The 14,522-nt window shown below is 48.2% G+C and overlaps 1 protein-coding gene across 2 annotated transcripts in view; it reads right to left on the bottom strand.

Moving 5' to 3' along the window:
* Window positions 1-7,082, bottom strand: part of BCAR1 (BCAR1 scaffold protein, Cas family member) — a 59,380-nt gene extending 52,298 nt beyond the window's left edge. Inside the window, exon 1 of one of the 2 annotated variants that reach the window (XM_087971767.1) lies at window positions 6,785-7,082. In XM_087971767.1, the coding sequence (XP_087827893.1) occupies window positions 6,785-6,796 (12 nt within the window). In that variant the 5' untranslated portion in view covers window positions 6,797-7,082. The remainder of the gene's footprint in view (window positions 1-6,784) is intronic. The other variant, XM_087971768.1, reaches the window with a different exon arrangement.
* Window positions 7,083-14,522: the final 7,440 nt, after the last annotated feature.

The following is a 14,522-nucleotide window of genomic DNA, read 5'->3' as shown; positions in this document are numbered from 1 at the left end:
CAGCCAGCAAAGCTTGTGGACTCCCACTCCCAGAATTCCTCAGCCAGCAAAGCTTGTGGACTTCAGCTCCCAGAATTCCTCAGCCAGCAAAGCTTGTGGACTCCCACAATTACACAATTGATCCTTATGTTGCTAAGTGAGAAAATTGTTAAGCGAGTTTGGCCCCATTTTACGACCTTTCTTGCCAACGTTAAGAGAATGGCTGCAGTTGTTAAGTTAGTACCATGGTTGTTAAGTGAATCTGGTTGCAAAAGGGGATCACATGACTCTGGGACACAGCAACTGTCATAAATATGAGTCAGTTGCCAAGCATATGAATTCTGATCACATGACCACAGGGATGCTGCAATGGTCGTAAGTGTGAAAAACGGTCACAAGTCCCTTTTTTCAGGGCCGTTGCAACCTTGAACGGTCATTAAATGATCTGCTGTAAGTAGAGGATTACCTGTATATCAAAAAGGAAAGGACTGTACTACAGGTAGCCCTCGACCTGTGACTACAACTGAGACCAGCATTTCCGTCGCGAAGCAAGGTGGTTGTTAAATGAGCCACACCAAATTTTAAGGCCTTTCTTGCCACGTTTTCTTAAGCAAATCACTGCAGACGTTAAGTGAATCACACGGTCATTAAGCAAATCTGGCTTTGCCCACTGACTTTTATTCACAAATGGCAATTATGTTCCCACTCCCCCCCAAAGATGGCAGCACCTGGATTGGCTGCGAAGGTGAAAAGTTTTTGGAAACTCTCAAGATTCCTTTTTTCTCGCCATGTACATGGATACATCCAAACTAGATTGCATTGCTTCTCTGTGTCATATAATATATTAGCTGGATACCCGTGCTTCGCTTACGAAACTATGCGGTCGGACTTAGTTTTTAAGGAAGGAAAATAAGGGGGTGGGGAATTCTGGCTCTGGTATTCATAATATTCCACCGGTATTCATCTGGCTAGCGTCCTGTCAGTGTGTGAGAGAGTTGAGGGCTGTTTGGAAACTGAAGCAGTATTTGCGGTGTGAGCGAGGAGACAGCAAGGAGCCTGGGCGTGGCTTAGCTCAACTGTTCTGTACTAAAGCTGCTTGCTGCTCTAAAACTGAAACTGAAACTCCTGTCCTCTGCTTGTGTTTTGCATTTGGGACAGATTTCTCTCCAGGTGGGGAGGGGGAGTAGAACTTATTAGCGTCAGAGTGTGTTAATAATAATAATACTAATACTAATAATAATATAGGAAATACTAATGCTCTGATGGTCATTTCAAAAAATCCTTTCTTAGTGAGCATCTAGAAGCCAAGAGGAACATATGGGCCAAATTTCAAGTTTGCAGGCTTTACGGTTCTGGAGATTTTGTGATGATGCATATTTCACACATACACACACACACACACACACATATGAATGATGTGGGTATGTGCATAATATTGTATTTATTTATTTGTTTGTTTGTTTATTTGTCATATTCATGACAAATATATAGGAGAGCTGTAATGCAACGAAATTTCAATTTAATGTACGCCAATTAGTGTACTTTCCAAATGGCCATAAAGTAAAAGTCTAAATGCAACAATTGTAAATATAGGTTGGTTGCCAAGTGTCCAAAATCTGATCACGTAATCGAGGAGATGCTGCAATGATTATTAAGTGTGAGGACCAGTCATGAGTCTCCATTTTCACTTCTGCTGTAACTCTGAAGAGTCGCTAAACAAATGGTTGTAAGTCGAGGGCCACCTGTACAGGAACACCAGATCCCTTCCTTCTCTTTCCCAACTAAGGGCAGGCCTGTGGGTTTTCCATATTATCGTCACCAGCCCTCTCTTGGGGAGGGTTTGATTCCGTCAGACGTCTTTCCCAATTAAAGGCTCGCCGTTATTATCCCTGCCGGCACCACAGCTCCGAGCGCGGCAGATCAAATGACCAGCAGTGGATTTCCGAGGGCTTAATTCTGGCCATGGCCAGCAACTGGCACAAGAGAGGAGAGGTAAACATGCCCAACAGACGCCAAGCCCTGGCACAGGCTGCGTTGTTCAAACACACAAATCGGAGGGCTCGTTTCCTTCTGCAAATAGCCTGGCCTGTGGATCGTGCAGCTAATAAGGCAGGGATCCACAAAGCATCGAGCAGGCTATCGGAAACACGGGAGGGCTGGCTTCAGAATGGATCTGGTTGGGATCTTCCTCTCTCTAGCTTCGAAGAGCATGGGTTCCCAGCCTGAGCAATATTAAAATGTGTGGACTTCAACTCCCAGAATTCCCCAGCCAGCCAGCCAGCCAGCATGCTTTCTATGATAACCTCTGCAGCTTAGCAGTGTTTCCCAGCTTGAGCCATTTTAAAATGTGCAGTCTTCAACTCCCAGAATTCCCCAGTCAGCAGTGTATGGCTGGCTGGGGAATTCTGGGAACTGAGGTCCACACAGCTTTAAACTTGTTGAAGCTGGGAAACATTGTACTAGGGAACGGAAAACAGTTTACATTTTATTCCAGTGGAAATCCAGGGACTTTAGCCCAGTGCTGTGATTGCAACTCTCCTCTGGAGCTGCTTCCTGCCAATTTCCATAACTCACATGAACAGGAGTTACCCCTGATGCATTTAGAAAATATTGCAAGCATCTCTGATGTCAGCACAAAGTGCTGGAGCATAAAACACGCCTGACTTTTCCTTCAGAGTCCCATTGGCTCTCACATGTGTTCAATTTCTCCTATCAGGACTGGCCGGCTGAAAGAGGTGAGAACACACAGTTTCCAGCTCCATGACCCTGCTCGGCCTTGAAACCCATAAGATTTGAAAAAAAAAAAAAAGGGAGCAGAGTTCGAAAAAAGAGAAAGCAGCGAAACCCGGCTGAATTTCGGTCGGGAATTGATTTTAATAAAATGCCATTTGAAAAAAGCACTCGGCGAGTTTAACTATGTCCTTTTTCACCACGTTAAAAACTAGGGTATGGTAAACTGGAAAGAAATGAAAAGAAGGACTAGGGGGTGACATGATAGCAATGTTCCAATATCTCAGGGGTTGTCATGAAGAAGAGGGAGACCAGCTATTCTCTAAAGCAGGGGTCCCCAACCGCCGGTCCGCGGACCGATACCGGTCCGCTGAACAACTCTTACCGGGCCGTTGGTTGTTGGCGCCGCCATCTTTTTGGTAAAAAGTGCTTCCGGTGAGCTTTTCCGGGTAGAAAGCTCACCGGAAGCACGCTTTTCATCAAAAAGATGGCGGCAGCGCTCGGTGAGCTTTTCCGGTAGAAAGCCATTTCTACCGAAAAGCTCACTGAAGCGCTATGCCGCATTTTTGACGAAAAAGTGCTTCCGGTGAGGTCACTGGAAGCACTTTTTCGTCAAAAAAAAGATGGCGGCGCCCAGTTGATGCCGGTACCGGGCCGCGGCGCCCAGCTGATGCCGGTACCGGGCCGCGGCGCCCAGCTGATGCCGGTACCGGGCCGCGGCGCCCAGCTGATGCCGGTACCGGGCCGCGGCGCCCAGCTGATGCCGGTACCGGGCCGCGGCGTCAAAAAGGTTGGGGATCCCTGCTCTAAAGCACCAAAAGGCAGGACAAGAAACAACGGATGAAAACTAATCAAGGAGAGAAGCAACTCAGGAGAAATTTCTTAACAGTGAGAACAATTAACCAATGTAACAGCTTATCTTCAGAAGTTGTGAATGCTCCAACACTGGAGGTTTTTAAGAAGAAATTGGACAGCCATTTGTCCGAAATGGTATTGGGTCTCCTGTTTAAGTTGGGGGGGGGAGGTTGAACTATATGACCTCCCAAGGTCCCTTCCAGTTCTCTTATTCTGCATTTCGAAGAGATAACTTAAAAACTGAACATCAGGTTTTGGGGCCATTCATTCACTCCTGAGCTCTATAGGGAAATGAAGCCAAGGGTTTGTGCTAACTGCTCCTATGGCACATTTTACAGGGGAGCAGCCAGGAAAAGGGGCATTTGCAACTCAGCAAGCTGGCTTTGTCCAGGGTCAAATCACCTCGGAGATCCCCTGTGCCCCCAAACCTCATATTTAAATGTGTTTGCAGGGATCACAGCTTTGCTTTCCCTCTGCCTTTTAACTTCTCCAATCACATCCAGCCCCAAACAGATGCGTCCCAGCCAAAAAAAAAAAAGCCGTCACACTAAGGCCAAGCACACCATTACAGCTTGTGCAGACTCAAGCAAGCGATTCATGCTGTGTTATAGTACAGGGGTCTCCAACCTTGGCCACTTAAAGGACTTGTGGACTTCCACTCCCAGAATTCTGGGAGTGGAAGTCCACAAGTCTTAAAGTGGCCAAGGTTGGAGACCCCTGCTCTAGGAAGCTTAGAATCAAAGAGGAAACAATCAAACATAAAGTAAATATCAGCAGCTTCAACTATACATACGATTATATTTATATTTTAATCCACTCAATGGTCCATCTTCTGCCAAGGATTATTAAATTGTTTCTGGTGCAGTTTAATTCTGTACTGGGAGTCCTTGAGTTACAACAGTCCTGCTGGCTGAGGAATTCTGAGAGTTGAAATCCACAAGTCTTAAAGTGGCCAAGGTTGGAGACCCGTTCTAGTAGACCAGAGGGGGAAAAAATGCATAGACACACACACACACACACACTTGAGGCAGAAAGAAAGAAATTCCTCCCATCCTCCGTGGATTCCAGGCTAGGAAATGTTATTCAGCAACTTGTACACTGCCCCCAAATAAGTAAATTCCAAAACCGGATTGCGTTACACTGCATAAGACGTAAGGCGAAGGAACCTACAAGCCAAGCCGATGAATCACCCGCTACGCCAGGATGAAGTTTTTGTTAGGTTTCCGGGCTCCGGCTGTGGAGTCAATGAAGCCGGCCTTATAAATCCCGGCAGAGCCCTTCAAAAGCCGAGGGCTTCTCCCGGCACAACCGCGGCTCCCGCAGGAAACCCGAACTAAGCATTTTCCTGGCTGGCTTGAAATGCGCAAACATTTCAGATTCGCGGAGTTGGAAGGGACCTTGGAGGTCATCTAGCCCAGCCCCCCCCCCACCTAAGCAGGAGACCCTTACACCATTTCTGACAGAGGGAAGTCCAGCCTCTTCTTGAAAGCCTCCAGGGATGGAGCTCCCGCAACATCCCAAGGATTTTCTCGAATCACAGAATTCTAGAATTGGAGGGGACCTTGGAGGTCATCTAGTCCAACCCGCCCACCCCCACCCAAGCAGGAGACCCTACACCATTTCTGACAGAGGGCAGTCCAGTCTCTTCTTTGAAGCCTCCAGGGATGAAGCTCCCACAACTTCTGATTTCCAGCCACACCGAGAGGACACGCAGGCATTCCTGGCATGTTTTCTCCGGATAAACTTGGGGGGCGGGGGAGAGAAAGGGAGTCTAGCTAGCCAACATCACTAAGAGCCCCCCCCCAACAGAATTCGGGCCACGAAAGCCCCCCCCTTCCTCCTTTGGCCAATGAATAGAAGAATAGAATTCTTTATTGGCCAAGTGCGATTGGACACACAAGGAATTTGGTCTTTGGTGCAAGATACTCTCAGTGTGCATAAAAATAAAAAATAAAATACACTCGTCAACAATCCTAAGATAAGAATCAGAGAGGTTAACTCCAGAGTTAAAAAATCAAGGGGGGGGGGAATAGGAATACTATGAAACGTGGAATAAATTCTATCAGTGGTTGCATGGAACAAGGCAAGGTCAGAACCTAAGTAGCTAGGAGGATTAGAATAATGAGTAAACAATGTACCAAACAAGAGGACTGCAAATGGTGAAGTAAAATGTACAAAATGTAAAATGTATATACGTATAACAATTGTAGCGCCAGAACAGCTACACCGTGTTGTATTCTTATAATTAAAAAATAAATGAATAGGAAAAAAAAACGGATCATAAGATACAACACTTAGCGCTAGCCATAGGTTATGGGAGCGGGGTGCAAGCGACCGCAAAGTCTTGCAGCAAAGGGAGGTGTAGTTGCAACCCGGGGCGGTTTGAGGGTGGGGGGGCTTCCACATTAGGTGCCCCCCCCCTCCCACGGTTCAGACCCAGCAACCGATCCAGAAGGGATTTGGCTGCCGGATCCATGGATTTCTTCTCTGCTGGCGAGATCTGACCCCGCGGAGGAGCAAGTGGGCGGTGTGTGTGTGTGGGGGGTTCCCAAGAGCCCCCTCCCTCTCAGCGCTCCGCAAGCCAGGCCCGCAGCCCCCCACCCACCCAGCCCCATCTCCGGAGCAGCCAGCCGTGGCCGCGCGGCAGCCCCGTTCTCCCCCGTCTTCCAGCAGCCTCGGGAGGAGAAGCTCCCGATCGGGATCGGCTGCCCCGCTTCCTTCCTTCCCTGCCCGGACTTTCCTGGAGCGGAGGACACCTTCCCCCGCCGTCCCCGAGCGCGCCCTTCCAAGCTGAGGGGCTCGCTCCAGACCCGGGACCGCTTTCCCCGCGGGAGAGCTCCGGCGAGGAGGAGCCCCGGTGGGAGCAAAAAGGCTGCCTCCGGGCCGCTTCTTCTTCTTCTTCTTCGCCGCCGCCGCCGCCGCCGCCGTCCGAGGCCCGGCCTCCTCCTTGCCCTCCCCTCGGCCGGCACTTGCCCGGGGAGAGAAGCCGCCACAGCAGCGGAGCGGCCCCCGAGAGTCCGGCGTCCGACGTCGCGCGCGCCTTCCGCAGGGCCGGCAGCCGCCTCAGGTGAGGCGGGAGGACGGGGCAGCCTGGCCGGGCGAGCCACCTCGCTCTTCTCTCCGGCGACCCGGGCGGCTTTTTCCAGGCTCCTCGCGGTCTCGGGGCTGCCTCCCCCCCTCCGTTCCCTCAGCTCGGCCTCCCTCCGCGGCGGAGACTCACCAGGTAGTTCATCTTGCCGGCCCGCCGCGCTCCTGGCGCGGCCGCAGTGCCCCGCTGGCTGGGCGCCTTAACTAACGCATGATGCGGCCCGCCGCCGAGCGCTGAGCAGGGCCGAGCCAGAGCCAGCCAGCCAGGCAAGCAGCCCCCGTCCGCCCCGCGGCGCCTCGCAAGGAGGAGGAAGGGGAGCCGGAGCCCCGCTGCCCCCGCCCCGCCGCCGCCCCCATTGGCTGCGGCGGAGAAAAGGAGGCGGCGCTGGCGGAGGGGGAGGCCGGGCGAGGCAGCCTCCGACTGGCACCGGGCGGGCGCTGGCGGGGTGGGCAGCGCTCTGGCCGCGGGGCCGGGCGGGGAGACAGAGGCGGCTTGTCTGACGCAGCTGCTGGCTGGCCATGCCCGCCCGTGCCAGGAGGGAGGGAGGGAGGGAGGGAAGGCTCTTCGGGCAAAGGCCGCCTCCGGCCCCGCAAGCAAGCGGGCAGCCAGCCTGCCTCGAACTCTGCCCCAGTTTCGCCCTCAGAAAAGACGCTTGCCTCTTACCAACTTCTCAACCGCGCTGATTCACTTAGCAACGGTGGCGAGAAACGTCGTCAAAACGGGGCAAAGCTCACCTAAGCAATGTCTCCCTTAACAACAGAAATTTGGGGCTCAACTGCCGTGGTAAGTCAAGCACCGCCTGTACTGCTGGCAGGAGATGAAAAATCAACACCTTGAAATTTCCTGGATGTTTTAGCTTAAAAAAAAAAAAAAAGCCAGCGAAGAACTTCAGGTGGTCCTCGGTTTACTGACCACCAACATTTCCCTTGCGAAGTGAAACATTTGCTAGGTGAGTTTTGCCCCAATTTGCGACCATTTTTTGCCACCGTTGTGATGTGAATCGCTGTACTTGTTGCTAACAACGGTTGTTAAGGGAACCTGGCTTGTCAGAAGGTCGCAGAAGCATATCGTATGACCCCGGGACACTGCAACCGTCATAAATATGAGTCAATGGTCGGAATTTGGATCACGTGACCATGGGGACGCTGCATTGGTCCTAAGGGTGAAAAATGGTCATAAGTCACTTTTTTTCAGTGCCGTTGTAACTTCGAAAGTAGCACGAACTGTTGTAAGGCAAGGACTACCGTACCCTTGGTAAGCCCTAACCTGGTGCCCTCCTGAAGTTGGATCCTCCCTCGCATCATCCCTGACAGCATCAGCCTCCTCCACCAGAAGGAGACCGGCCTGTCCCATCTCCAGCCCTGTCTTCTTCCCTGCGGAGGGGGTAAAACTATTTGAAGTGCCCTGCAGGATTTTGTGGCTCAACTACATTGAGCGTGTAAAAATCCTCAGTGGATTTTTGAAACATGCCTAGTAACATAATCCTATCCCGAGTAATTGCTGAGATGAGTTTGTATCTTCCTCTGGGCTGACTAATCCTCCATTTTGCATCCAGACCCGTCTCTGGGGTGCACAACCTTCACCATTCCTCTAAAACAGAGGTCTCCAACCTTGGCAACTTTAAGACTTGTGGACTTCAACTCCCAGAATTCCTCAGCCAGCACGGGATTCTGGGAATTGGTCCATAGGCTGGCTAGAGAATTTTGAGAGTTGGTCCCCTTCTGGCTGGGGAATTCTGGCACTTGAGGTCCACCCATCTTAAAGGAAACCCTAACAAGGGAGGACAATTAACCAGCGGAACAGAAGTTGCCTTCAGAAATCGTGGCCTCTCCATCCCTGGAGGTTTGTAAGAAGAGACTGGACAGTCCCTTGTCTGAAATGGTATAGGTCTCCTGCTTGAGCAGGGGGGGGGCTGGACTAGAAGACCTCCAAGGTCCCCTCCAGCTCTACACCAGGGGTGGGATGCTACCGGTTCTGCCCGGCTCTATAGAACCGGTAGCTCTGAAGAGCAGCAGACACTGAACTGGTTCTGTATCTGCTGCTATTTGGTCCACCCATCTGCCTGGGCTCTTACCTGTCCTTCATTTTCTACTTTTTCAACCTCAGCTGCTTTGCACGGCACAGCTGAGGTTGAGAAAGCAGGGGGGGGGGAAAGAGGCTTTTCAGATGCTGCGCACCTGCGCACAGCGCTTGTCAGCTGTCCGGGCGGCACAGCTTAAGGTTTTTTTACACGCACAAAATGTAGTCACCCAACCGGTAGTAACACCGGTGGAATCCCACCCCTGCTCTATACCAGACGTCTCCAACCGTGGCAACTTTAAGACTTGTGGACTTCAACTCCCAGAATTCCTCAGCCAGCGAAGCTGACTGAGTGCTCCAACCGTGGAGGTTTTGAAACATGCCTAGTTACATAATCCTATCACTCTAAAACAGGGGTGTCCAACCTTGGCAACTTTAAGACTTGTGGACTTCAACTCCCAGAATTCCTCAGCCAGCTTTGCTGGCTGAGGAATTCTGGGAGTTGAAGTCCACAAGTCTTAAAGTTGCCAAGGTTGGACACCCCTGTTCTAAAACATGAAGGCATGCGCTTGCAATGCCACTTCTGTTGTTCCCCCACACAGGGTTCCCAGGCAGACTGACTATATGGCTCACGGCAAGCCTTAACCGTGCGGCCCTGACTTATGTACAGACTATTACTCCTGTCAATGTGGTGAAACAACATGGAGAGAAAAGCCCTTGGCAGGGACTGGCCTCCCCAAGACCCCTTTGGCTCCTGTGATTCAAGAAGGGTGGCAGCTGTTGGGCTATGAGACAAGGCTGCTGCCCCACAGAAGCCAGGGGGGGGGTTGCCCCACAGAAGCCACCCTATTGGGATGAAGCATCCCACTGGCACCTAGTGTGCCCAGGGTTTGGGGTTTTTCAGGGTTCTTCCAGAGAAATAAGCCCAGCTGGGGATTTGGCTAAAGGCCCAGATTTGCAGCCAAGCTGCCAGCTGAGTGACACTGAGCTGTGGAACAGGTGAAGGAAGGAGAGGATTCCAACAGGTGTGCAAGAGGCAAGGATGTTTGGGGCCAGGTGTCCAAATAGGCTTGTCTCCTAACGGCCACCTTCCCCAAACTGAGTGTCTCCAGGCCCCTTGGGCTACAGCTCACATGATTCATGGCCAGGAAATGGGAGTTGAGAGCCATTGTATCTGGAGGGAGCACCATGGCGGGCTTCACAGTGCTCAGGTGGGGAGAGCAACAGTGCTTACAAATTCCCACATAGGGGACACGGTTGTAGGTTCACACAGCAGGGAGGCGAAGCACCTATGAGGAGCTCAACTGCTGAGCACTTCAGGACAGGAGCTGTTTTTCCACTATTTTTTTCAATTTCCCATGTTTAGCATGTGTTGGTGGCCGCTATCCAGAGGATCAGTGTTTAATTATTGGAACATAGAATGATAGGGTTGGAAGGGACCTTGAAGGTCTTCTAGTCCAACCCCGTTCAAGCTTGTTCCACAATGCTTTCCAGATCAGCAAAAGTCATCATCCATCGCCCGTTGAAACCTGGGTTAGTTAAAACAGACGGGAAGCTTCCATATTTTATAAGGTATGGGAACAATGGTATAGCTGGATAGATCGGAGACAGATTAAGGATAAGTAATTATTAAATATAGAATATAGATAGAATAAGAATATAGTTATGCACAAATTAATATTTGTAAATATTGCACAAATGATTGTTATATGATAAGCACCACAAACAGCTGTTATTGAATTATGTATTTTTTTATGTTTTTAATGTAATAAAATTCAATAAAGTTTATTTTTTTAAAAAACAGGCCTTGCCCTCCTGCCTTCCACACCCCACAGATCCTCCTAATGGGCCAGCCTGGATGTCCCTCACACGATGACCCACAACCTACCTCAGTCTAATACAGAGGTCTCCAAACTTGGCAACTTTAAGAATCGTGGCCTTCAACTCCCAGAATTCTCCAGTTGGGAGTTGAAGTCCACAAGTTTTAAAGATGCCAAGTTTGGGGACCCCTGGTTTAATACGGTCTGCTCTGCAGAAGGAAAACCAAAAGATTAAACCAGGCCGGCTGCAGGAAAGGTGGAGGGACTTGGGAAGGGTCACGGCTGCTTCCTACATAGAACATAGAATTGTAGGGCTGGAAGGTACACTGGAGATCATCCAGTCCAGCCCCCTGCTCAAATAGGAGACCTACCATTCTGGACAGATGGCTGTCCAATCTCTTGGAAACCTCCAGTGATGGCGTTCCCACCACAACTGCTGGAGACAAGCCGTTCCACTGGTTAAATTGTTCTCACTGTCAGGAAATTCTAGGTTTCTCTTACCGCCCCTCCCAAAAGGCCAGGAGGAGTGAGAAGGCTGGACTGGAATGCATTGGGACAACTGGAAGCCGATGGCCCCTGTGCACGTCCCTGCAAGCATATCACCCAGGATAGCCGGCAGAGATGGATGATCTCAAGCTGGACCCAGGGCAGGCTCTCCCACCTGCACTGTCCTTGTAAAAACGGCATTGGTGAAGCCACGTGCTTGGCAGAAAACCTGACACACCTAATCGCGTGTGGACTTTGGAGCAGCTTCTATCACTTCTGCTGGGTTGGGCACACCCGTGTGGGGGAAAAACAGAAGGTTGTAGCCAGAGCAGGGGTGGGGATTTCCTCTCTCGGCCACATTTCCCTTTATGGGAAAAGCACATGGCCCTTTCCCCAGAGATTCGGCAGGCCCACTTGCCCCGCCGAAGCCCAGTTGAAGGTTGCATGCAGTGTGAACCCAGCCAACTGTTAACTAGGATAAAACAAGCCATGGCTTAATAAGAATCTGCTTTGCATTCGTTTTTTGACCTTGGGGTAATGGAAAAAAACCACCTGAGCTCTTTCTCCTACATGGAAATATCCAACTATCAATGCTTGCTTCTTTTTTTTCTTTATAACTTTTTTTGCACCATTTTATTTTCCATACCAAGGTCATGGGGGAAGGGGATTTGTGAGTTTTTTTTTTCCTGTTCCCCAAATAGTTGGGGAAATATGGGTGTGTTCGAAAGAGAAAAGAGTCAGCATTTTGGGCCTGTTTGGGATCAATAACACAGTGATAGCATCTTATTCTTCAATAACAGCTGAGCCTTTTGAAGGATCTGGAAAATATTTTTATTTAAGAGGCTTTTAATTTAAAAAGTAGTAGAAGATTGGCTTGCCCAAAAGGGTGACATCATGCTTACTAATAATTCTGGTGAACCCCACCTAAAGCTAGATATATTGTGGTCAGAGAAGATGTGACCTCAGTTCACCCCTACTTAGCAAGATGCAGACAAATAAGCCAAAGCTGACTCTGCTCTTGATTTTTCATCTTGTTTCCAACAAATGCATATTTCATATTTATTGATATCCCAGTACTCTCATTTTTCCTCCCCTTTTTAAAAAGAAAAATAGTTGCCAAACAGTTTCAGAACCAGGGACGATGCAGATACCAGGTGGGTGCTACCACTGGAAATGCAGAAGAGGTTTTTCCTTTTACTATTGTGCAATTTGTCAAGGCAAATTTAATTTAAAAAGTCAAGTTGATGCTTGGGGACAGCTGAAGTCTCTGCAACAGTACATAGAAAATAGAATAATTGGGTTGGAAGGGACCTTGTAGGTCATCTAGACCAAACCCCCGCCCAAGCAGGAAGCCCTACACCATTTCTGTCAGATGGCAGTCCAGTCTCTTCTTGAAAATCTCAAGTGATGAAGCTCCCACAACTTCCGAAGGCAACTTCTGTTCCATGGGTTGATTGTTCTCATTGTCAGAAAATTCCTCCTTATTTCCAGGTTGAATCTCTCCTTGTTCAGTTTCCATCCATTATTCCTTGTCTGGCCTTCAGGTGCCTTGGAAAATAGCTTGACCCCTTCCTCCCCTCTGTGGCAGCCCCTCAAATATTGGAAGATGCTCTCCTGTCTCCCCTGGTCCTTCTCTTCCCTAGACTAGTCAGGTCCAGTTCCTGCAACCATTCATGGTTCATCATATGCTTTAGTCTCAAATCCGCTAATCTTAACAGATTAACAGAGTTGGAAGGGACCTTGTAGGTCATCTAGTCCAACCCCCTGCTCAAGGAGGAGACCCTACGTCATTTCTGACTGATTGCTGTCCAGTCTCTTCTTCTTTTTTTAAAATAAATTTTATTGATTTTACAATTAAAACAAACCAACAACACATACATAAATGAAAGAGAGAAAAAGAAGAAAGGGAGAAGAAAATAGAAAGAAAAAAATGGAAAACAATTAAAAACATTCTCATCTTCAACAGTTTGTAAGACCTCTTTTTTATCCTTATTTATGCCAAAAACACACCTAATCCTTACATATATCTGTGTATCACTATTATGGATCTATCTTATCCTCTTTTGCCCTTTAGTGTGAAGTCTATCTTTGGTCTATCCATTTGTACCAGCAGTTCCAGCTGTTGTAGTATATTGAAGTGTCTTTATTTTTTAATGCCAAAGTTAATTTGTCCATTTCTGCACAACTTGAAATTTTTTGAATGATCATCTCCTCTGATGGAACATGAGGCTGTTTCCAACATTGTGCAAAAGCCAATCTGGCCGCTGTCAAAATGTGTATTATTATATATTTCACTTTTTTTGATATTTGTTTATCAAAGATCCCTAACAGAAAGGACTCTGGTTTGAATTTGATCTGTTCTCTTGTCATTTCTTCCAGCCAATTTCTAATTTTCTGCCAATATTTTTGAGCTTCTGTACAGGACCACCACATATGGAAAAAAGTTCCCTCTTTATTTTTGCATTTCCAGCAATTCGGACTCATATTGGGGTGCATCTTCGCTAATCTCGAAGGAGGAAGGTGCCATCTATAAAACATTTTATAGGCATTTTCTTTGTATGCTACCGATTTTGTAATTTTATTATTTCTACCCCAGACGTTTTCCCATTCTGTTATGGTGATGTTACGTCCTATATCCCTACTCCAGGCTATCATGTTCCCTTTTACAATTTCTTCTTCTAATTCTACTTCTAATAAATAATTATAAAATTTTGTTATATTTTTTTGCCTGATCCTAATAAAATTTTATCTAATTGCTGGAGTTTATTGTTAATTCCAAATTCTTTCTTGTCCCGTTTATATCTACTTTGAATTTGAAGATATGCCCACTGATCAATTTTTAGTCCCCGCTCTTGAAATTCTTGCCGCAATTTCAAATTTCCTTGTGTATCCAATAGATCCTTATATTTAATAATTTTAGTGATATCCAGATTATTTGGGTGAATCATCGCCTCCATTGTTGAAATCCAAATTGATATTTTTAAATAGTGTTTTTTCCGTATTTTCTTCCAATTAGTTAATAATGAGTCTCTGATTAGGTGTCTTTGAAAATATTTCTGGCTAGTTTTCCCTACATCCCATAAAAAAGCATGCCACCCCCTCTGCAAGTCATGGCTTTCTAAGAATAATATTCTCTTATTGGTTAAATTCACCCATTCCTTCAACCATACTAAAGAGGCTGCACTATAATACAACTCCCAATTTGGAGGTGCCAGCCCTCCTCTGCTCTTCAGAGCTGTCCAGTCTCTTCTTGAAAGCCTCCAATGGTGAAGCTCCCACAACTTCTGAAGGCAACTACTGTTCCATGGGTTGATTGTTCTCACTGTCAGAAAATTTCCCCTTGGCTTTAGGGCTCCAGAGAACAAGAATATTGGGGTGTTATGAAACTAGTTCCTAAACTTCCTATAATCAGGCTGCCTTTGGATCAAGAAGCCCACGATCTTGGCCACAACGATGCGAATGACGCACATGAAATAGTGGTGAGACGGCCACCTTGCCTTCTTTGAGCTCCTCCTGAGGACACCCCTGGCTGTAGCTCTGGCCTG

The sequence above is a fragment of the Notechis scutatus genome, chromosome 9, assembly GCF_049901735.1.
Source record: "Notechis scutatus isolate UNSWTSFEM ecotype Mainland chromosome 9, rNotScu1.2, whole genome shotgun sequence".
NCBI classification, from domain to species: domain Eukaryota; kingdom Metazoa; phylum Chordata; class Lepidosauria; order Squamata; family Elapidae; genus Notechis; species Notechis scutatus.
The sequence above is the reverse complement of the archived record's forward strand: the minus strand, read 5'-3'. Positions and strand labels throughout refer to the sequence as shown.